Genomic DNA, 25,067 nt, shown 5'->3' on the forward strand with positions numbered 1-25,067 from the left:
CCTTCCCAGCTTCCACCATCTCCGTCCCCGTTTTCGGTTGTCGCTCGACCGATGATAGCCTGTGAGACTCCACAGCTTCCATCGCCGGCGACCTTCCACAGCTTCGATTAGGTTTTCGCTATCGCCCCTCGCCATCGCCGGTCACCTGTTGCCTTCACGAACTCGTCGCTCGACCGATGATAGCCTGTTGCCTTCACGAACTCGTCGCCCCTCGCTTCGATTAGGTTTTCGCCATTTTGGTTAGGGTTTTGGTTTTTTTTGTTTAYGATTAATGAAGCAGATTGGCAATCGATGAAGCAGATTTTGGTTAGGGTTTTCGTTCTTGATTCTTGAATCGATGAAGCAGATTGGTTAGGGTTTTCGTTCTTGATTCTTGAATCGATNTTGGTTAGGGTTTTCGTTCTTGATTCTTGAATCGATGAAGCAGATTGGTTAGGGTTTTCGTTCTTGATTCTTGAATCGATAAAGCAGATTGGTTAATCGGCCCTAACACATTATCCAACTTCAACTTCAAAGAAAATGTGAATGAAGGTTAAAATGGTAATTTACTGTCATTCAGATAACAATTACCAAACAACATTATTTCATTCAGTACTTAACCATTCYGGCCCTCTTAACCATTCTGACCACTTAACCATTCTGCACCAAACCATTCAGCAACTGCCAAACAGCCCCTAACTACAAATGAACATAATCAAGTATAAAATAAATATTTTATCTTAAATATAAATAAAATGTAAAATATAATTAAGATATTTATAATTATTATCTTTATAAATTTTTTATTATTAGATCAAAAATAAATTATTATTTTATTAAATCTAAATTAAATTATAATAAAAAATTTGAATTAAATAAATTGTATAAAAAAATAAGAATTTTTAAATAGTTAATTTAATAATACCGCATTTTTTCCAATTTTTTATGAATAAAAACATTATCGCTTTCTTGAAGTCATATAAGACCGTATTATATCGATAGAGACAAAAAAATAAAACACAAATTTTTATGAATAAAAATATTGTTGCTTTCTTAAAGTCATATCAGACCGTATTATATCGACATAGACAAAAAAACAAAACAAAACATATCTTAATGTATATCGTGGTATTATACGAGTATTCTTTTAATTATTATTTAATATGTTTAACAAACATCCATCAATCTACAGGTGTTTTTTCGATTTTAATGATAAAGAAAGGAAAAATGACACTTGGTACTTGAACCCAATTCTTGGATTTATACAACAACTCGGAATTTGATGGATTCTGGTTAATTTTTTCATTCAACGTATTTGGTCGACTAGTTTTTGTTTTTGTACGGAGTTTCAAATCCATATATGTGAAGGAAATTAAAGTCCTTTGGTTTTAGCAACAAATATAATTTGTTTTAAGAAATATCATTATGTTTTCATAGGTTGTTTCAATTGCTGAATAATTTGGTGCAAAATGATTAAGTGATCAGAATGACTAAGAGGCTCTCATGATATAGTGCAAAATGATTAAGTGATCAGAATGACTAAGAGGCTCTCATGATATAGTGCAAAATGAAATATAATTGTTTGGTAATTGTTTATAATGAAATTATGGCGCTGAATGGTTAAGAGAGGTATATGATACAAAATCGTTCAGAGGGTTTTAAAACTATTAAGAGGAAGACTTTTTTTTCTGCCAAACAAGATTCACCTCTTAACAATTCAGATGTTGTCTCTTAATAAAATTATTGAGAGGTAAACAAACAACCCCTTAATATTTGTTTTAATTTTTGATTTCATTTCCTTCTCCTACAACGATCGACGTCACCGTCACCATCACCACAATTTTTGAGCCATGAGCGCCTTCACCACAAGTGTTACCGTCTTTGCCATCATGACCATTGTCGTCGTAGCTGTCAACCATTAAGTTAGGTTGAGCAAACTAAATTGTCATATTCCAATTCTTTCGTAGATTCTTATTAACCAAAGACATTGTTCAAACTAATTACATTTCATTACGTATTTTATTTTTAATGGGACTTTGATGTGTTCGAGAATCCAGAATGTCTGTGTGCTTTGGCAGTATTGTTAACCAATTCCATAATGAAAATGATACTCATTATCGAATTAATTAACAATATTGTTAAAGTTCGCGCTCAATCTGAAGAGAGTCTCCAGCCCAACACTGCACAAATATGAAGATCTCAATGAACTTTTATGAAATGATTCCACGGGATTCAACCAATTGTAAAATTAAATAGAATGAATAATAATAACGACAGAGGTATGGATATTTTATGCATTGTTTGTCTAATTAATGATGAAGTTCTTTTTTCTTCTTAAAAAGAGGATGATACCTATGGCAATTTTTATTAAGAGATAAATAATTGTACGTCTAAATCGCATGATAACTAATTATATGTACAAAAAATGTGGTAAATAGAAACTTAGTCTATAAATAATATAAAAAGATATTAACCGGTCATTAATAGATATAAATTACTATAGAGAATAATTCATTGTTATAAGATGAATAATGTTTACAAATAACAAAAACAAATACTCCATCCATCCCAAAATAAGTGGCCCCCACAGACAATAAAGTAGGCATTGGATTTTCATAGACAATAAAGTGTGGGTTCTTGGAGTCGGGCATCAGTAATCGATCAATATAATGTAATTTCTGGCGTATTATAGCTAGGAATAGGCATTGGGTCTTCATAGATATTAAGATGTGGACCCTTGGAGTACGGCATCAACCATTGATCAATATAATGTAACTTCAAGTGAATGGGCTTATCACTTCATTTGACTAGATACTGGATTTGGTTGATATTAATGGTACCTGTAAGTGATGCTCATATAGCATTAGTTTGTGGCTTACTTATGTATTTTGTCACAACTAAAGACAAATCGGGTCTCTCCCGTCATCTTCGAATTTTTTATGCCTTTTCAAGGGTAAACGTGAGTTAATTGTTTCCGAGACTTGATTAAAGGTATGTTATCCGTTTTAATGTTTTATAGCTTTATTCTTGGTCGTGTGAATATTGGGTTTTGGTTGCGTATGGTTAGGTATTTTTTATTAATAAGTTTTCATCTAGGAAAATGGTGTGTTCTTGGAAAGACGTTGCTTTTACAATAAATATTGTTTAAGTCAGCAGTCTTTCAGTTTTACTGTTTTATTATTATAATGAAAACTACTTAAACTCACTAGGCGTTCAGCCTAACCTTTTTCCTTCATCATCATGTGCATCAGGTCCGTGGAGAAATGGTACTAGCGACACTATGATGAGATGAGTGCTAGATAGTTGCACGAGAAGCATTTACTTTATCGTTGATGTCTTCATTGGAGATTGCGACAATTATTTAGTTATAGTAACACTCATCCTTAACTTAGTCTTTATATAAGGCTTGATATATCTTTTACTGATGTTGATTCTAGATTTGATATTTGAGGTAATTCTAGTATTGATTAATAAAAAAAGATTTTACCCTCTATTTGTTGTATTATTGAAAATTTTAAGTTGGTCGCTCTTTCCATATTTGAGGGTGTTACACACCCATAATCAATCTATGGAGCGAGATATCCACACAAACATTTAGAAAGTGGAAAAGAGTACCCGTTTTCTCTCTGAATGCCACGAGGAAATTTTTCGGAAGAAACATCCAAGTTGTAGTTGTAGAGCTTGTTGTCGACAATGATAATGTATTCGCAGACCACAAACACCGATCGAATTATAGTGAGCCAGCGGGTGATTACTAAGCTGACAACGTGAATAAGAAATTGCCATAATTTCATTTTCTAGTTAATTTTATCGTTCTTTAGCTAGAAATCAAAGGGATTTGTTGTGATATCACAAAAGTTCATTTACTCGTTCTCCCAACATTGATGAATTGGGGACAAAGGTTAGATCGCATTGATCTTCTGTCACTTTGGTACGTCCGAGTACGACAATTGTTTTGGAAACTAGAGTAAACTACATTTTGTGTCCTTATGGTTTGTCGAATATTACAGATCTGGTCTATGTGGTCTGTTTATCATATTGGCGGTTACTATGATTTGCAAATCCTTACGAATTTGGTAACTTTGTTAAAAACATTTCGCTAAATAAAGGGCATTTTGGTCTTTTTTCACTTGTCTCTCATTTTTATTAAAATAAAATAAAAATATATGTAATTTATGTATACATACATACATACATACATACATATATATATATATATACACACACACACTCACACACATATACACACATAAAGATACAGAAACAACCTACCTTCACCCCTCGTTCTTTCGATAGCAACACATCCCTCCCCTCGTTCTCCACCAAGAAGAACCCACGTTGCCTGAAGATTGCCACAAACGGAATACAACATCATCCCTTGTATTGCTGTTGCGTATCGTGCCCCCAAAATTACAAATCCATCAACCCTTGTTTTTTCCTCTCTTGCATTGTGTTATTGTTCTCGACGAAGCGATAGTTGATATGTGGTTTAGCTGCAATCTCTAAACCCGTTCATCAAACAAACAATCAAATCAAATGGTCGAAACAAATTCAAAACTTGCAAAAAAATGCAAAATCACAAAGCAAATGAAACCCTAAGAAGACATAAATAAAGGGTAAGAAGCACATGAAACCCATTTTATTAGTTTATTGCAATGTTGTATCCTTGATCGTCAATTGATTTAATTTATGCGTTACTTTTGATTATTGTGTTATGGGTTTAGATTTATTGTTTTTGGATTTGTTGATTCATTTTGAGTTCAGGTTTAATATTATCTTTTCTTATCCCTATGTCATTTGTTAAGAGATAGGGTCATTTAGACTGTTTGTTTTTTTCAATTTTTCACAGACACTTATGTCTTATTCTTTTCTTATCTGGTATGGCATAGTCATGAACCCGAGTTCGAGCCCTGAGAGTGGAATGTTGGTGACATTTAAGTGGGGCCATGTTTAGCCTCCAAATTTGCCGGGGATTAGTCGGGCTTTGGCCCGGACACCCTTACAAAAAAAAAAAAAAAAAAAAAAGGTAAACCAACCTCTGATTTGCCTCATTGTTTTCCGAACACTTAGCAAGGACGTTTCTTAATCGATTAACCTTAATCGATCATTTCTTTCGATTAATCCTTACCAAATCGATCCTCACCTGTCTCAATTGATGTATTTTAATATGATTTAAATGTGTTAAATACCGTTAATGACGTATTTTCGTTTAAATGAATGCTAATTATATGATTTCGATGAAAATTTTGTAACGATGATGAATAAATATGTGAAATTGTATAAATTTATTTATAAATTCAACACTATAATTTTCTAATGGGAAAAATAGACAATTTAAACAAATTCAGACATTTATCAGTTTACAAAAACGAACAGTCTTATTGATTCATATTTCAGATTTCAGCACCACCTCTTATTTATCAGAAGTGAAAATAAGACTTCAGCACCTCTTAAAAAACAAACGCTACTTAAATCTTCTCTAATGAGTAACACCACGATATAAGATTCAAGATATATAATATCCTTATTATTTTCTCAAATTTTTGTACGTTTGGTTTAAATGAATAGTGTTACACTAAATCTGGTATCTTTATTGGAGTGATTTAGGGGCCGTTTACCAAATGCTTACCCGGGTAAGCGATTACCAAGTCACACAACCTCAATGGATGAATATGGTAACCAATAATCTTACCTGGTAAGAGGGAGACAAAGACCAAGAGTCCTACCTTTGTCTCGCTCTTACCCGGTAAGCAGGGCCGTCCAGGACCCAAAAATATCAAGGGCCCAATATTTTCCCTTAAAATACAATAGTAGTATAAAATAATTTAATAAATTAAAAAACCCAAAAAATTGTAGCATATAATAAGAATAAAAAAGAATTTTGTAGATAATAAGGACCCAAAAACATATCAATTAATTATATTGGAAATAAAAATAAAAAAATTAATTGATAATTCATTATATGCTATTGTTTATTGTCTCTCTAATTTTTTGTTATCTTCAACGAGGTCCAATGATATTGGCTATTGTTATCTCTATATGTTTGACTATTTTTGTGCTTCAACATTTCAACCTTAAGATCATGTGCTTGCTATTGTTATATATTTTTGTTGGATATTTTTATTAATTTTTGTTTCTATTGACTATTGCTATTTGGTTATCTAGTTCTAATTGTTTTTGTTGACTATTATTATTATCTATTTTTGCTTATATATAAAATATTTTGCTATTGTTTGACAATCAATCTATTGTTCTTATAATTTATGACGTGTTTCATGGTTTTGTGATTAATCAAAAAAAATTTCTACTAGATGTATTTAGTAATGTCTTTTATATATGTCATATTCCATAAACTTTTAATCTTAATATCTTATTTTACTTGAGAAGAAAAAGAAGGAAAATAGAATTTAAATATTTTCATCAATTGTTTGACTTATGTATTTTTCATTGAGATTCTGCGACACCACAAGATTCTATTCAAGTGCTCAAATAATGATTGTTGAGCTTGCATATTATATGTTTAATTCATTGTTTATTCTTGTTGGATCTCAATGAATCATCTTTTTCTTTTGTATTCTTATTGATCTTCATTTGTCTACTTGTCTAGAAAACCTTGATGATCTTCTTTATTATTGATCTCTCATTGACCTTCACAATTACTTCATTCACACGAATTCTCTTTTTGTATCAAAATAACACATATTTCTTGTTATGAACTAAAAAAATTCTTACTTTTTATAAAAATTTATCAACCATAGTTTCTATATTCTTGGTTTCAAATTACCTAACAAGAAGTACGTGAATTTAATTACTCTCTTATATATCTATAATAAAGATAAATAAGATTTCTTTCCTCAGTGAATTATTAGCATTTCTTATACTCAATTTTATACTAATGAAGAACAATTATAGAATTTTTTTCGTACTTATCGAGGTCATTATAAGAAAAGTGAGTTTTGACAATGTGCTTTTTAGCGATGACATGTTTCCGCCATAAGTTATGGCAACAACATGTTGTTGTTATATACTTTTTCTGATGATAAATGAATTTTTAGCGACGACAAAAGTCGTTGCTAAAAACCTTGTTACTTGCAGTGGGCCCTGTTTTTATGTTCGCACAGGGCCTATAAAATGTCAAGAACGAGTCTGCCGGTAAGTGAGTACAACGACTCTTACCACGGTAAGAGCTTACCGGGTAAATTGTTGGATACAATGTCGTTTTGGTGGACCAAAATATTATCCGATAAGTAAATAATAATGTTAAATTTTACCGATAAACACTTACTGGGTAAGTATTTGGTAAACGGCCCCTTAGTGTCAAATTTGGTATTTGATGTTGTCATTGGAGATGGTCTTACACCAAACAAAACTTGGAGGACTATTTTGTCCATTTTGTATACTTGGTAGTACTATAAATAGAAAAATATAAAATTAGATGGGTGCAAAGTGCAACATTGTTTTAGAAACCAAGGGATTTGTTTAAATACCATAAGCGCAAACCCTTTCCTTCCTCACATGTCCACCGCCGTTAACGCAAACAGTTATGGCGTTAACTGAATCTTCGAATCCAAACAGAGCCTTAACTGATACTCGTTTCTCCGACCTCAATCCGCCACTTTCCGATGAAGTTATTGACGTGTTATCTAGTTCAGGCTTCGAATTCTGCACTCCCGTGCAGGCGGCCACCATACCTTTGCTATGCAGCTACAAGGATGTCGCAGTCGACGCCGCCACCGGTTCGGGTAAAACCCTAGCATTTGTTGTTCCACTCGTCGAGATACTCCGTCGCACGACTTCTGCTAAACCTCAGGAGGTACCTTCTTCCTAACGACGCACAGGGAGGCGCAGACTAGTGTAGCTCTAATCGTCTTGTGGTCAATTGTTTGGCTTTGTAGTGCTTAACTCTTTATACTCGAAATTGACTTAAATTTTCAGTTATTCAGAAAAAGGAAAACTGTTTAGAATGGAATACTGATCATCAAGTTGAGGTTGTAAAGAAGAAAAAAAAAATCTTAATTATTAATCCAACAAAATTTGATAGACAGCTATCTGGTGTAAATGCTCTTCTAAACGAGTAATGATAATGTTGTGCTTTCATATATGATTGTGATGTTAAAGGTGAAATGGTAAAGGCAAAATAGGTGCGTCATTGCTTTGAATCATAACCTTGTTGATTAACCTGGCTACTAGTGTAGCAAGCTCTTTATAGCTGGGACGTAGATTGAGTGAAGTAGTATAATTAGAGTGGTTGAGCTCTGGTTTAATTTGTTTCTGCCAAACCTTCTATTTGTATGTATGGTTATGCTAATAAGCTTTGGGCAGATGCTAGTAAGTAGTAACCTCAGGCATAGAGTTGTGTACTAGTTCTTTGTTGATAAGAAGAGCTTATGTAGCTTTTATAAATTCTGTAACTTGTATTGCTATGTTTATATGGAACTTATTTATGCATAAACACTTGCAATCAATCTTAATGATGTGCTCAAGTCTATTTGGTTTGTATGCAGGCTTGGCCGATTTTCTTTTTTTGCTACCGGTTTTTTTCCCTTACATTTTTCTCTGTACTTGAATTTTGGTCTGTTGTGTATAGGTTTTTGGACCTCTTACCTCAGTTTTGTTCTCGTCGTTCGATGGCTTATGTCTTTCACTGTCTACAGGTCCTGGGAATTATCATATCTCCAACAAGAGAGTTATCGTCACAAATATTCCATGTCGCACAACCATTTATTTCATCACTGCCAGATATTAAGCCAGTGCTCCTTGTGGGGGGAACCGAAGTTAAAGTAGACATGAAGAAAATAGAGGATGAAGGAGCAAACTTGTTAATAGGCACACCTGGTAGGCTACATGACATAATGGATCGCGTGGATATCTTGGATTTTCGTAACCTTGAGGTAATTGCTTTTTCCCCATTCATCAGGTCTTCCCACATTAAGTATATAACCTCGGTTGCATCGATAAAGAATGTAAACCTAGTCTCCATCCATCTCCTTGGCATGAGATTCAGATCTGCTAGTTTTTCAAGGATATATTGCTCGGTTTTTTATCCTTACAATTATGAGTTTTTTGTTCAGCTTATTTTTTGTCTTGAATTCATGCTACGTAGATTGTAGTTTCTTTTTTACTACTTCCATCATCTGTATTTTCTTTTGGTGTGTTTGCTGAACGGCTTCACTTGTAGAGAAATATGCTATATCCTCATAGAAAAGTGAGTTTATAAACAACTTTGTGGCTTTGCAGATTTTGATTCTGGATGAGGCTGATAGACTACTGGATATGGGGTTTCAGAAGCAGATAAATTCGATAATATCTCGCTTACCAAAGCTACGTAGAACTGGTCTCTTCTCAGCTACTCAAACCGAGGCTGTCGAAGAACTATCAAAGGCGGGATTAAGGAACCCTGTAAGAGTTGAAGTTCGTGCAGAGACAAAATCATTAGGATGTTCTTCCTCAGGCCATGTGGCCTCCTCAAAAACACCTTCAGGCCTTCATATTGAGGCATGTATGCATAGCCAAAGTTTCATCTTTTAGGAAATAATTTGATATGATCTGATTTCAATTTAAGTTCTAAGTGGATGCCTGTGGTTGTAGAAATAACGCAGTGCTAATTTATTATAATTTTGTAAATTTCAGTTTATCACATGTGAAGCCGACAAGAAATCATCACAGCTCGTGGATTTCTTCATTAAGAACAAGTCTAAGAAGATAATAGTGTGAGTTAACTTTGAATGCTTTCTGACTGACCAACAGCAAAACTTTCCATCAATGTAAGGTAATTATGAATGATTTTCTGTCTGCAGCTACTTCATGACTTGTGCTTGTGTGGATTATTGGGGGGTTGTACTTCCACGTCTTGCTGCCCTGAAGGGGTTGTCTTTAATTTCTCTTCATGGGAAGATGAAGCAGGTAAGATGATAAAGCTAAATATGAAGGCCAATGTCTAGTATAATGGCTGAGAGGCAACTATAATTTGTCCCATCTGACCTTCCTACTATCCTTGCTAGACAGCAAGGGAGAAAGCCTTAGCGTCATTTACATCTCTTTCGGATGGCATTCTTCTGTGCACTGATGTTGCAGCACGTGGACTTGACATTCCAGGCGTTGATTGCATAGTGCAGGTGAATACTTGCTCATTTTTCTGTATGTTGTAATGTATAACTCGTTCTGTGTGTCGGTATACTTTTGCTGTTCCATATTCTTAGCCGGCTTTTAAAAGATGGAATACGAAAGGAGAAGCCTCTATGACGAACTAGTTTGACTGGACATGGATATCTGATAGCAATGATATTTGTGTATGCCCATTTACCTGTTGTTTTGTAGGTTTGGGACTGAATGATGCCGGAAAGAGAATGAGATTCAACTCCCTAAGGAGGAAATGCAAGTGAATAAATAAAATAAACAAACTTACCTCCAAGGGAATCCACTGATTGATAAGAGCTTGTAGCCACTCAATGGAATCCACCAAGGAGGTAGAGTGAAAACTGAGGAAGGACACCTTCCACTCAAGTAACCAATGATTTAAATAATAATATCAACTCCAAATGATCCATTACAAGAGTTCCAAGTGTTTAAATAGCTAAGTTGGAATAACCCTTCAAACTTGGTGATAAAAGCTATCTTAGGGAAAAGAAAAGGACTGAACCATCTTGACAAACCATATGTAGAAATCAAGAAAGTTTTACAGAAAGTCATAAAGGTAATTGATAGCTACTTAAACCTCCAAAGAAAGCAAATAAATAATTAAAAGGAATAAGCAACTCGTTTAAGTAATTTGATTTCCTATCATATAAATATAATTGGCTAAAAGCTCATTGATAATACAGATTAATTTTCAAAGTTGACCCAAAAAACGAGGTTCTGCAGCCTTCTAAATTCCTAACCAGTTTGGAAATTGTCTTTCGTTTTTACTCAACTCTTATACCACTTGAGAACACTCCAGTGTCACTGAAGTAACTAGCAAAATCATTTAGATATCAATTGATTGATTTTTATTAAAATTAAAACGAGTTGAGCATTGGTCTTACCCCCATGTACTGATACGTGCATCTGTTGCTTTCAGTATGACCCTCCTCAGGATCCTAATGTGTTCATTCATAGAGTTGGACGGACTGCAAGGTTGGGACGACGAGGAAGTGCCATTGTTTTTCTTTTACCAAAGGTTTGAGTTTGGCTTTGTTCATTCTCCATACATTGTTGTTTTCTTGTTTCAGGATCACTTATAACATGTTTCTTGCAATGGTCATGTAGGAGGAGGCATATGTGGAATTTTTGCGCATTAAAAGGATTCCACTAGAAGAGAAAACATGCTCCGAAGACGCGCTTGATGTGGTTCCCCATGTAAGTATCACCTCTTATGTTAAAGCCATGCTCACTCCTGCCTCACTTTGTTGATAAATTTAAGTATATTTGATTTAGTAGGTTTAGAAAAGACTTGTTTAATTATTTCTTTATCTAATCGCAACTATTGTATTCAGTTACGTGCTGCTGCAAAGAAGGATCGTGATGTCATGGAAAAAGGACTAAGAGCATTCGTTTCTTACATCCGTGCTTACAAAGAGCATCACTGCAATTACATTCTCAGGTTACATTTGATGCCATCTGCTCCTGTATCATGTGACAGAATGTTGTATTTTCTGTCTGATGTTTTAGTCATCTTCGTATCATCAGATGGAAAGACCTAGAGATTGGAAAGTTAGGCATGGGATATGGCTTATTGCAGCTACCTTCAATGTCAGAGGTAAAACAGAACTCACTTTCTACCGATGGATTTATTGCTGCTGAAGATATAAACCTGGAGGAAATCAAGTTCAAGTAAGTTTTGCCTTTACCTTTACACTCTTCTTGGCATTCGTGTATTAAACATGAGTTTGATATTATGATTCACCGAATTGTATTCCAAATTCATAATGGGAATTAGTTCAATATTATTAGTCATATTATGAATTTTAGGACAGGATCATAATTTTCTGAAAAAACCAACTAAACCTCTACTGATTTTGGATCCTTCGCTCGACCAACAACCACCGAGTCAAATGATATTTCTAATTATGGAACTTTGATATTAACAACTTGTATCATCTGCATTTAGAATTTATCTTTAACTTTATCTTTTTAGCTCCAATTTCAAATTCATGATAAATTGCTCGTGAGAAACAACGAGAAACTACATATTTATGATTAAAAACTATGAATTGGTGTTCGAAATAGTGATAAATTGGTGTTGAACAAAGTAAAAATTGGGGATAAATACTTAAAATTCCAGGTAAAAAGCTAGTTGGAAAGTAAAGGCTAAAGTTTGATGCATATGGTACAAGACATGTAGGGTGCATTTGGTATGTGTGTGGGATGAGACAGGACTGGACAATACCAAAACATGTTGTCCCACGTTTAATGTGACATTAGATTTGGATACAAGAATCAGGGAGATGAGACAAAGTTGGTAAATTACTAAACTACCCCATGTCAAATTAAAATTCCAAATTTTCCACAATTCTTTCACCCCATGTCATCTCTAATCTCTCCCATATACCAAACCGCACCCTTATAAGAAATAGAAACAGAAAGAGGTGGGTTGGCACATACAGTTCTGTGTCAAGAATATAGCAATCACCATTGACCAAAACATGCATCAAGATTAAATGGCTTTTTTATCTTTATTGTTCAGGGATAAATCTAGAGAGAAACAAAGAAAGAAAAACCTGCAAGTGAAGAAAGATGTGCAGCAAGAACCAAAAACCCACAAGGCTAAATCCACCGCAAAGAACACACCTGCTGTCATGAAGAAGAAAACAGCCAAGCAGCGACGTGCTGCACAGTCAGCCGAGGACGACGATGAACTTGCAAGAGAATATCGGCTTCTGAAAAAGCTTAAAAAGGGAGCTATTAACGAAGCAGAATATGCCAAACTAACTGGAACAGAAGAATTGCTTTGATTGGGAGAAGTGGTTAAATATACAAGCATCCTGACTGACTGCAGTACTACCGGATATCATGCAGTGTCAAGGTGGTATTTGGTGGCCGACTATTTCTTGCAGATGAGCCGCCTGCTTATGTAGATTTAGAAAGGCAATAGGCTTGAAGAAGCGAAGAAGACGAGGTTGTTATGAGGTTTTGATCGTAAATCTTTTCATTTTGTCTTATGGATTATGTTGTTGGATCTGAACAGGGTTATAATTATACAAATATTGAACACAAAATGATACAGGAGTGTGCTGACTTGAGGTGCAAAGGATGCCTGCACATGAGGATGCATTGGCCTTCTCTAATTTCAATTTCATTTCTTGTTTTTATGATATATTTTAAATTTTTTACCCAAAGAAAAGATGATCTTACAAGGTTGATTTGGTTTTTTTAGTTGCTTATTCCCAGGTTCCCTCCAGATTAATCCCAATGGCAAATTGCGATTGTATGTTTTGTCCACAACCCTGAGGTCTCTCAGTGGCCACAAGTACTGTGTATGTGTACGTATATGATAGGATAGGAGACGCTGCAAGTATTATAAAACTTGCACAATATGGATTTGCCAAATGTAGAACTTCATTTTGTTTTTCTTTCTAAAAATTATCTAGTTTAATCAATCATGATTTTCATACTTGATTCAAGTTTTACCCATCTTTTATGCCTTCTCTTTACATTGCAACTTTGCAATATAAACTTGTTTGTGTGTAACGTAGTTGTATCATATGTTGTAAAACATTTTTTTAGATCTAAAAACAAATATTTTCGCTTCGCATAAACTAAAAAACCGTGCACCTTGTGATGATACTATACTTTTATAGTTATGAAAAATTGCGATATTGGTAGTAATATGGGAGCGTTGTTGTGTATGGTGGCTAGAGATCGAAGCCATTTCAAAACTGATTCATGGGTTCGGTTCATGTTTACTATTTTCATCCAATATAGTTCCAACCTCACCAAAAGCAAAAACTAGATCCCCAAAAGAGTTTTGCTATACATTTACTTCCTTCATAACCTTTATTAAAGAACTCTGCATAGTTCATCACATTTAAGCATTCTTATCCCACTTATTTCATGACAAAAGAAAAACCTTACAGAACTTGTTCGAAAACGGAACCAAAAACGACCTAAAACATTGTATCTAATAAAAACCTCCTCCTCGAGAAGGCATTCAGTTAGTCTGATTCTAGGATATAGAAAACCCGGAGCAGTCAGAAAACGACATATCACTTAGAACATAAATCTAACTTTTAGCCGAAAACATCTATCGTATATTGTACAAAAAGAATCCCCCAATTAGGCCAATATGTTAACATTCCATCTTTCCTACTTAAAAACAGCGAATCGATTGTACAAAAATTTTCTTCAAAAGAATGGCAACCCTTAATTAGGCCTCACCTTCAACAACCTCGACACAGATCGACCATCCCAAACCAAAACAGATTGGTCAAACGATGCGTAGTCAAGGTCAACGTGTTAAGCTATTTACAGGGCTCAGGCCTAACCATCTCGGGTTAGCCATCACAACTTTTCACCCATCTCTAATCAGTCATTCTTCCGAGCCAGTTGACAGGATCGAAAAGCAGTGCAATTTTTTTACAAAGTCCCCATGAATATGATCTGAGTTTATTTTGAGCAATAAGGTATATTGGCACAAAGTGGTGGGGAAAACAGGAGGTACCTCATCAAACCTTGACCAAATGTGCATCAGCAACGGAACAATTAAGGTCTTCTCGAGATTGTGATCGTCGGCTCTGGAGACGCATTTGACCTCGGTGAGGGCCGGGGTAGAATGCACTCATGTTACTGCTATTATTATCGAATTGGGCCTGTCCCAAGCTACTTGAAGAAAAACTATGTGCAACGCTGCTAGATGATGGATATAATGAAGATTCAGCGAGCTGGATATCGGGACCAAAGGGTCTGTTTTGAGCACTTGCCACTGGGCTCAGAGGCATCTTAACTCTTCCTTCCCCTGAGTTAGACACCAGAAAAATGACAAGTTTTAGATAAGAAAACAACAAACTTATGGTTCATAGTTATCAAGGTGAAAAGGATGTGATTTGGAGTTCCATATCCAACTTAAGTCATCCATGACGGTCATATCTATATCCAATAAGTTTCACTGCAACATTAGGTTTACAAGACGCAATATGTCTAGATGTCCTAATAGACTGTAGTATAGGACTTAAGTTTATATTACCAAATTCTTGGGTGTCATATGTAAAGTTGATACGGACGCTTTAGGACGTCCTAACAAGGTTTTTTAAGACACTTTTGAAATAAATCCTATCTTTTTATATGATATTATTTTTAAAAAAGTGTATAATAAACAAGTACCATATAAAAAGATGCATTGATAGGCAATTCTCAAAAGTGTCCAATAGAACTTGTTAGGATGCTCAAATACGCCCTAACGTCTTTTGCAGCTTTTGTTGTTGTCGGAACTATGTGGTATGGTTCAGCGACTACCCCCGTCGAATTATTTGGGCCTACTCATTATCAATGGGATCAGGGGTACTTCCAACAAGAAATATATAGAAGAGTYAGTGCTGGGTTAGCAGAAAATCAAAGTTTATCAGAAGCTTGGTCTAAAATTCCCCAAAAATTAGCCTGCTGTAACACATTTATATAGATAACACAATTGTTTGGTCCTATAAACTAAATTCCTATAAAACAGTCTATTAGGGCATTTATACATATTTGGATCCTAGCCGATTTTATCGTAGTGTTTTCTTTTTGCAAAGTTTTCAAATGGAGTTCTTTTTGCCCCTTAGTAACCATTATTTGGAATTAGTCCCTTCATTTTTGGTCCACAAGTATTCTTTATTTTGGTATTAAGGAACATAATTGACAATTAATCAATAGTTAAATCACTTGTCAAGTCAAGTGTTCAATTCTTTTATGGGAAGGAGGGAGTAACAATTGTATCTGGTTATTGAATTGTATAATGATTAGAAAATAAGATTTACTTAATGATTGCAAATAAGGTGTGTTTTTGACAGTAAGTCAAAACTTATATGCATTGCTTTATACAAATATGTTATCTCTATGATATTAATAGACTGTTCATCAAATTCTCATCAACTATCAGGTAACATGTAAATGCATAAAATATGCAATACGTATCCAATAAAACAAATATATATATATATATACACACACAAACACATATATCCATATGCACACACAATACAAGCAGTTCAAATACAGATACGGTAACATCTGACCTGATTACACACCCCTGATTGGAGCTATTCAAGATATAGATGCAGAAAATTAAATATGGAAGATAAATGGAAATCATGCTTCTAGTCGGAAACTACCTTAATCTTACATGGAGACAGTTAAAATAAAATAAACTGAAACTGTGAGGAGATTAACTGTTACAGTTATATTAACCTTCAGTACACAAAATTAGCTGACATGGAGGAAATAAAATTGGAACTGGGAAAAGGATGAAATACACCGACTGTAAAGATCCTGAACCTAGTTGACACCCACTTCTCTGCTGTTAAGTAGTAGCCACATATCCAATACAATTCCTCAATTTTGGAAGGTTAAATTGGATCATATATCAACATCAGTAGTACATTGATGATCACCCAATCAGGTGAGAGATCCAGTAAGGTCATGTTGACTACAAGTCTACAACAACTAGGTATGAGGCTTAAAACAACTCAGATTATTGAAATCAGCTGGATGATTATAGAACTATTGACAAGTAAGACTAAAAATGACATTTAAATAGATTTATATATAATTTATATATTGCCTACATGATGATGCACACGTTCACATTCTCGTTTGCACTATTTTAGGGAACCCAGCTGCATATAGCACATCATAAGTTGCTCTACAAACAGATGAGCATGTAGATGATGTAAAATGAAGATTACTTAGGGGCACCTTGCTTGTGATCATTGAAAAAACTGAAGGTATTTCAGGTACCATGAAATTTTGGTGTCCAATATGTTCAGAGTTCACTACACATGCCATATAAATTTGAGAATAACGGATGCATATGCAAACTATATGTTAGAAGAAATTACCTGAAATGATAGGACTCCAACGCCGAAAATTGAAAGGACTTGATATATTGAGAACAGAAGTCCCTGAGGTGCTGTTGTGCCTGAAAAGGGGTAGATATAGCCTACGGAAGAATCTTGGCACACAATTACCAGCACACGACAAGGCACAGACTACAAGACACAAGGAAACAAACAATACCACGGAAATTACAACTGGGTTCATCTGCATCTGAAATAATCTGTAGTTATACAGTCTCGCCCTGGATGATATTGCATTCCCAGCTTCCAACAGGGCAACCCCTGTTGTCCAAGTTATACCTCCTGAACCAATGTTGACTTGACGATCTGTTATGTGCAAGCCTTCTCTCAGTAGTAACACAGTATATGGTGCCCTGAAGCAATATTGCTCTATGAAGGGCTGGGGTGGAACACTCTTCTTAGCAACATCCCATGCTTTTTCGCAAAATTCCCGACCCTTTTCTAAAACATCGTCAAGAGCAGCATCAGCACTCAAATTGAAAAACCGATAAACCACATAAAAGCCAGACATGGCATAGAAATGTCCATATGGACGAGGCAGGTTATTTTGAAGAGCACAAGGGTACAAATCACAATCAATTCCTGGACTTCTATCTGACCATTCTGATAAATTGACAGTGGTTTTTGCCAACGCACTACATTCCTCCCATTTTGGAACACCAATCAATTGAACTGGAATTCCAGATTTTCCTCCTTTACCCAAAACCTTCCTACTGTTCGGTCTCCCATCAGCTTGAAATGCAGATTGACACTGGGAGCAAATGTATCTCTCTTTGTACCCAGACTGCAGACAAGGATGTCGTATTACAGCTTTTCCTTTTAGTATATTAGCCTTACTGGTTTGGGGACTCTTCTTTAAGAGATGAACCACAGATTTATCAAAAGCGTCATTAAGACCATAACCTGCCAGAGAATAGGCACTTAAGTGATGGTTCAGAGAACCAATTCTCAGGTCTAAGCTAGTGTCATTGTTTTGGTAGTCCTTGCTCTCAAACGTGACCTGCAATGATGAGCCACCCAAATCAAGTGCACCAAATGTTTCTTTCTTTGGTCTAGCTCCAAGCACATGAGCATAATGGTTCAAAGCTATCCATCCATAGTATGCTTCCTCCATGCCACTAATAATCTTAATCCACTCTCTCCGGCACAAGAAAGATGAATTCTTCATTATGGACCAAGCATTCTTCAGAAGCCAGTCTGAGTCCGAAGCAGGCAGCCTACGAACACCAGCTGTAGCATAAAGGAACACCGAAGTAGTCTTATGAGCATGTTTAGGGATCTGCTTTTCTGCCCAACTAAGAAGTGGCTTTATCGCTGACCTCAAGCCAGATGCATTATGCACCAGTTTATCAAACCCAGGCTCAGTCTCCATACGATTATAAGCTCTCCCACTCTGAGAACTAGGTTTGCTCTGAAGATCCTCTGGTATTGATTTCAACAGAATAGGAAGGCTGCCACTTTTTTTGTGATTTATAGATGCCTGGTACACATAAACCCGCGTTCCAGTGCTACCACAATCAAGTACAACGTAGAATCTGGCTGATCCTTGAGACCAGTTGGAATAGAAAAAGAGCAACCCAATAAGAGAAGCCAACAACAGCAGGCAGAATAGAACCATGATTACACGCACCCACTTTCTTCGTACAGTAGTTTGCAACAATGACTTCTCCTTGGAGAAACTAGTCCCACCATTCTCTCTTGAGAAATGATGCTGGTTCATATTTGGTGAACTATTCTCAATTCCAGGGCTGGGATTACCATCCTCTGGATCAAGTCGACGATATGCGGAGAAATCTTGAAGGGATGAGGAGAGTCTTAAAAGATTCTTTTGTCTAGAACCAGGAAAACCGAAACCATGAACAGGACCCCCCAGCGGTGGTAATCCAGAGGATGCATATGGACTAGTAGAAGATTTTGGAGCTGAGAAACGACTTGTCACAGAGGAAATAATTTCTGCAATTCCACTAAATGCCATGTTTGCAGAAACTTGAACGTTTTAAGCCAAGTAGCATGCCATCCCAAAACTTAATGCCAAAATACATATAAAGAGTTTCATCTCCCCTTCCCACAGCATGCACAACTTATAAAAACAAAACTCTTCGCATTACTGGCATTGGCAGTTAAATACATATGTTCACCTGCAAAAATCTTATTGTCAGTATACTAGATAGCCAGATAATGGCACTGCCAAATGACAATTAAATATGGCTAGTTATTAAGTAGGAATGCCACCTGAAACATTAAAGTAAACAACAACACAGTTTGTAAACATGCTTAATAGTCCACAGTGTCACATATTCAGATATGGATTTCCTTTCACATGTGACCGAAATGTTAATACCAGCCTAATGATATACAAGGGCATCCGGCTTCTCACTTAAGACTCCATTAATAGCGAGTATAGTTTATATGCAAATAACTGAAGGCCAAACTTGGCACGCTCATTCCAATACTCATTTTCACCCTTCACCAATTTTTTACGTTTATAATATTGCATATCATGACAGACCCTTTTTCACAAAATCCTCCTACGTTACACAACCAATAGTTCCTCTCCTTTTCTTGAGCAAGATCACATGTTCAAAAATCTCACCCCTTTGTGGATAACAGAAAAATGTAGTTAGTTAGAAAAAACTTCCAGTCATATAAATTCCACCAAATACTGCCAACCCAAAATCTACTCCTGCACAGGATAAGTCCTGAATCCTACTTCAACTTCTGAGAGTCAAATGTTACTTTTTAACTCCAGAATTAATATAGAACACTGGTATATACATAAAGATATACAAGAACCCTGCAAAATAGAAAAATCAGTATAAGATAAACATATTCATGTAAATCATAAATTTAAGGAGTTCTAGAATTGGCATTCATGGGTCAGTTAGAGAGTACTAGTTGTGAATCAATTCTCCTTTGCATGCGCAACAAACTATGGCTAGTACTTCTTCACATAATGTTTGACATAATTAGTGAATGATGCCAACACAGAATACCTCTAAATGGGATCAAATCATTCAAACACTTCACGATTTACTCTACCATCTGTAATCTCCATCGTGTAAATTCTACCTTGTCATTTCAGCCAACCATAACTAAAGTCCTAAATGCCAATAACGTGATGCCGATAATCAAAATTCAAACATCAGAGAGCACAACCATGAATCATGAAAATACAAAGATATAGAAATTCAGATCTCATAGTAAGGAGTAAAAAAATTAAAAATTAAAAACAAAAGTAAAATTGCAAATACTTACAGAATCAAGAACAATGAGGTTCCTTTAATTAATGAGTGGAGGAAGAGTTTGGATCTCGAGGGATGAGTATGAATGAAGTGACAGTTTCAATCTAACAGATTAAGATAAAGAAGAATATAATTAATAATTTACGAAAGAAAGTCGGATTTGTTGTTCCGGTTGCCGGAGATCTTGAAGAAGCGACGGCCGTCACCGGATTCTGATTGGATCCAGAAAGGCGATAGAAGTAATATAGGCTAGACTTGGCTTTCCGCGTTGAACAACTCCGACGCACACATCAGACTCATACCAAAGTAATTTTGAACCTTCTTTTCAATTTTGTTTTGCATTTTTACAATCCTACCCCCTACTTTTTCATTCATTTTTGGGAAAAGAAAATTCATTATATTTTTTATCCAATTTTATATTTTTTATTTCTTAACAAATATTTGTTTTTTTTTTTATTAACCTGGATATCAAACCCGCTATGCGAGTCGATTAATCCCAGGACGACCACCTGCTTTGCAGATAGCCCAGAGTCACTGCATTTGAACCTCGTGGCCACAAGGGGATTTTTATTCCACCTAGGATTTGAACCTGAGACCTCCTGGTACTTTTGACATTTGGAGCCAAGTTCAAACCAATCAGGTACCGCCCTTGTGGTTTTCTTAACAAATATTGTTTAGTGGGTGTTTGAGATTGCTTATAAAAACAACTTATTGACTTATTCCGGTGTGACACCGGTAATAAGCACTTTTGAGTGTTTTCATAAACAACTTATATCGGTGCCAAACCGGTAATAAGAAGTTTTTGAAGAAATTAAACCCTTCTGACTTATAATAAATTGATAAGTTTTTTTATAGAAATTCATAAGTTGTTTCAAATAAACAATCTCAAACACCCCCCTTAATGTTTTGATCTACAAATTTTATTTTCTTACTATTATTAAAAAAATATTTCATAATTAAATGGATTTGACAAATCATGAATTCATTTGAAGATTGATCATTTTTAACATGTTAAATAGTATGTTATAGCATAATGTAAAATTTTATTGTTAAATGGAGGATGAAAAATTAACTGATTTATCGTTAAGATGAAAATGTTGGGTTTCGATGAGAAGTGAAGTTATGTTGAGAAGTGTTAAGAAGACGCTACGTTTGGATCGATCCTAATTGAATGTCAACAGTGATGAGGTACACCGAGATCAATTCCCTTATAAAACACAATTCATGAGTAGACATGAGATTAAAAGTGATCAAGAGTTCAGATCTTTTCTTACGCTTCTCACCATAATTTTCCTTCTCACACGATCTTTTGTCAAGATGGAAAGCTAAATTTTTTTTTGAATAAAGCATAATTTACATGTCTATAATTATATACAAAAGTTTGTTTTTTTGTGAGAATGAAAGTTATAGTGAGAAATGTGATAAGAGATGTTCACCTTTGGATCAATCATAATTGAAGATCTACATGATTTGTGTGCACAGAGACGCATTGGATCAATTCTCGTTAGAAACACAATTCATGTGGTCGGAGTGAGATTAAAAGTGATCAAGAGTCCAAATTATTTTTTACATTTCTCACATTAACTCATATTCTCACACAATCATTTATCCATATAAAAACCAGCAAAATATGTTGACTTGTTTTGATTTATGTGAAAATTTATTATTATCACACAAATCAATCCCTCAAACTACCTCCAATTACACTCGTACTCTTCAAGAATCTATCTCATCATTTTTACATGTTATAACAACAGAATAAGAAAGAAAAGAGCATTTAAATACTTAGGGATCGTTTATCCAAATGCTTACTCGATAAGTACTTATCAGTAGGAATCAACATTATAATTTACTTTTATCTGATAAGATTGTAGTACATCAAACGGTATCCTATGCAACAATTTACCCGGTAAGCGCTACCCGGGTAAGAGTCGTCATCCTCACTTACCGGGTAAGACTCTCAATCCTTATCATCACTCTAACCAGGTAAGATTCTTGGCCTTTGTCATGTTCATCCGGTGAGGAAAAGTGTATTTAATTATATAACGTTCTGAAACCAAAGTTTCATACTTCTTTTATAGACGTGAAATCTGCTCTATTTTTTGTTGCTCCACTTATGTGCGAGCGTACTTCACTCAAAAAAATTCTCCACAAACCCATGAATCTTTTTTTTTATTAACTTGGATATTTAAGCCGCTAATCCCAACCCGCAATTGAACCTCCGTGGCCACATGAGGATTTTTATTCCTTCTTGGATTTGAATCTGTGATCTCATGATACCTTTGATCTTTAGAGTCAAGCTCAAACCAAAGGCACCACCCTTGTGGTTTAAAACCCATGACTTTTTATGCATTAGTAGTTTGTATTTAATGTTTAATAAACGTTACATTTTAAAATTTTAAGAGTTTTACTTAAATGATTTGTAAAAAAAATATAGATAAACGATTAAACAAATTAATACCCAACCCGTTTACATATTTAACAAAATTATCAACTTATTGAATATAAAACGGTATTTTTTTTTTGTTTTAAATAGGCGTTTTTTTTATTATACGTATAAAATTTCTTAAATCAGAGACTCGTAATTGGATTCTGGGTTACATGTAACATCTTAAAATAGGATTAATTATAAAATCGATTTTCAAAGGTGGACTTTAATGGTTCATAATTAAAAGAAACAAGTTGAAAGGGTTGAAATACTATTTGGGACTTATGAATTATAATATTTTTTTATTCTAAAGATTAAAATATTTGTTATATTATTAAAACATTCAAATTTACTTTCTATGTTTTTGGAGAAAGTTTTGAAAAATCTGTTAAAGCAAAAGATTGTCAAACTCCTTATTTTTTTCATTTTAAAGAATCTGTTAGAGATGCTCTAAACTTGTGTCTGATTTTTTATCCAGTTAATTATCTTATCTCATTACTCTCTTCAAACTTCATAAGCAAATCCAACGAAATTTGTGAAGAAAATGAGTGATTTTTGCTACGACATTGAAGCAAGAACATTGCAAAAAAGGTGCAAAAAGTTTTTAAGAAAGAAATACCAAATTGAAGTATAATTTCTACATGAAAATGTTGGGTCACTAAGATATTATGTTTCGTGAGGGATTAGCATCGCTTATTACATCCAAATGTGAGGCCTTATGGTCATTGAATTGATGAGAATTGGAAAAAAGATGCATAGATGCATGAAATACTCGATTATTATATGTACTATAGTGTTAAATCAATGCCAATATTGTAGTTATGGATACATATAAGTGTTAACAAACATTCTAATGCAAAAAGAAGTGATAAAATCGACATATAATTGAGATTTGAGAGTTTCATGGAGTATGTTTGTAGAACAACTTCTATTATCGAAACTGGTGATAAAACAAGTGAGCTTGCACATGAGCTCACGATGAAGGCATAAAAGAGATTGAAACTTACGTTTAGGTTTGCACAAGTGTAAACGAATTTGGGAGCAAGCTTCAGCTCACCAAGGAGTTCACGTTCAGGGCGAGTCAAGGGCTTGCAAGCTCTCTGACCTCACATGCAGTGTAAGTGAGCTTAGAAACAACCTCAGTTATGGTCGTATAGGTTTCCAAATAGGTTTGTCTTGTCCGATCCTTCCATTCTTGCGAATCAAAGTATCAGTAATGTCTTTTGTCATTTAGACACTTAAACCGTTAGATGATATACCTGGAACCAATATCATAGTTTCATGTTATTTAAAATGTAATGTATTTTTATGTACAAACTCATATTTTTAGCATAAATTTGTATGTGGTATGTGTTTTTGGTAAAAGGGTCGTAATTGGTTTATGATTCTAATATATACCACATGTATGCAGTTTCTAACGATAAGATTTGCGAGTAATGTATTTAAAATGTTTTAATTCATTTAGCATGTTGCATGAGGATAGATTACTTTCAGTTATGCATGAAAAATGATTTGGGTATAATGGTGTGTGTATGGTTTCATCGATCGGGATGCCAACTATGTAGTCAAACAAGTGTGCTTGTGAGGAGCAGACCAGTAGCTCCAAGTACACTAACCAACCAAGGGGACCCAGTGAACAATATTATGCGAGGATTAAAGCAGTCTCAATATTTAAAAGAAATATTTTATGCAAACATGTTTTATATATGAGCTATTTGCATGAAAAATGTTTAAGGAGTGATGTTTTCGGTATGTGCATGTTTGTTACATGAAACCATGAACTCATTGAGCTTATTAGCTGACTAGTTAGATATATATGAGGAGTGAGAATATTAGGATTATTGATATTGCTTTGTACACACCCTTAGACATGTGATAATTGGAACCAAAAACAAGTATAAGATATGACCCAATATCGTCTTTCAAATAATAAAATGGTAAAAGTTACCGAATATTGTCCATTAGAGTAAAAGTCTAATGAAAGAAATGATTTCAGATAATGAATTTGAAGAAATCTTTTGGTTGGAGTTATGACTTGATGAAAATAACAGAGAATAAATGTTAGTCCCGAAGGGTAAGGCAATAAACAGAAAGTAATTGTAGAAGGGGGGGGGGTTGAATACAATTACACAGATTTTTTCAACTTTTTAATTCTTATTGATTTATATCAAGAATTAATACACATAGAAATACAAAAGATTGTTGCGGAAGATAGGAAAGGAAAACCTAACCTAAACAATCTTACAAAGAGAAGAACTTTCAAGAACAACACAGAGAGTTCTTGAAAGGAAATGAAGAACACTAAGAATCTCTTCACACACAGGAGGGCAAGGGAGTAGGAGGAAATAGCCGATTGCTTTGAGAGTGCACTGAGTAATCTTTCAAAAGCCAAGT

General features: G+C 34.8%; 2 protein-coding genes across 3 annotated transcripts; one reads left to right on the top strand and one right to left on the bottom strand.

The window, feature by feature from the left end:
- Window positions 1-7,507: 7,507 nt before the first annotated feature.
- LOC112510214 (DEAD-box ATP-dependent RNA helicase 18) lies at window positions 7,508-13,535 on the top strand. Of its 2 annotated transcripts, none has more exons than XM_025115550.1 (11): window positions 7,508-7,792; window positions 8,634-8,870; window positions 9,217-9,474; window positions 9,610-9,687; window positions 9,777-9,882; window positions 9,985-10,094; window positions 11,036-11,134; window positions 11,224-11,313; window positions 11,451-11,557; window positions 11,644-11,787; window positions 12,641-13,535. In XM_025115550.1, exons 1-11 carry the CDS (start codon window positions 7,523-7,525, stop codon window positions 12,906-12,908), a joined length of 1,767 nt encoding a protein of 588 aa, XP_024971318.1. In that variant the 5' UTR covers window positions 7,508-7,522; the 3' UTR covers window positions 12,909-13,535. The 2 variants fall into 2 exon arrangements, with proteins under 2 accessions (XP_024971318.1, XP_024971317.1); XM_025115549.1 differs by having other exon boundaries at window positions 9,610-9,689; window positions 9,981-10,094; window positions 12,641-13,534.
- A 433-nt stretch (window positions 13,536-13,968) lies between these two features.
- Window positions 13,969-20,562, bottom strand: LOC112510305 (probable apyrase 7). Its single transcript, XM_025115669.1, has 3 exons — window positions 20,259-20,562; window positions 16,986-19,141; window positions 13,969-14,908 (listed from the first exon to the last, which is right to left on the bottom strand). Exons 2-3 carry the CDS (start codon window positions 18,976-18,978, stop codon window positions 14,619-14,621), a joined length of 2,283 nt encoding a protein of 760 aa, XP_024971437.1. The 5' UTR covers window positions 18,979-19,141; window positions 20,259-20,562; the 3' UTR covers window positions 13,969-14,618.
- Window positions 20,563-25,067: the final 4,505 nt, after the last annotated feature.

Source organism: Cynara cardunculus (genome assembly GCF_001531365.2).
Source record: "Cynara cardunculus var. scolymus isolate 2C chromosome LG 3, CcrdV1, whole genome shotgun sequence".
Taxonomy (NCBI): domain Eukaryota; kingdom Viridiplantae; phylum Streptophyta; class Magnoliopsida; order Asterales; family Asteraceae; genus Cynara; species Cynara cardunculus.

Bases quoted from the DNA above. Each gene is read 5' to 3' on its own strand.
- LOC112510214 (XM_025115549.1), top strand. From the start codon at position 7,523: ATGGCGTTAACTGAATCTTCGAATCCAAACAGAGCCTTAACTGATACT. The intron at 9,883-9,980 runs GTAAGATGATAA...TATCCTTGCTAG, and splicing joins TTCATGGGAAGATGAAGCAG to ACAGCAAGGGAGAAAGCCTT. The intron at 11,135-11,223 runs GTTTGAGTTTGG...ATGGTCATGTAG, and splicing joins TTGTTTTTCTTTTACCAAAG to GAGGAGGCATATGTGGAATT.
- LOC112510305 (XM_025115669.1), bottom strand. From the start codon at position 18,978: ATGGCATTTAGTGGAATTGCAGAAATTATTTCCTCTGTGACAAGTCGT. The intron at 14,909-16,985 runs GTAATTTCTTCT...TGTCTAACTCAG, and splicing joins TTGGAGTCCTATCATTTCAG to GGGAAGGAAGAGTTAAGATG.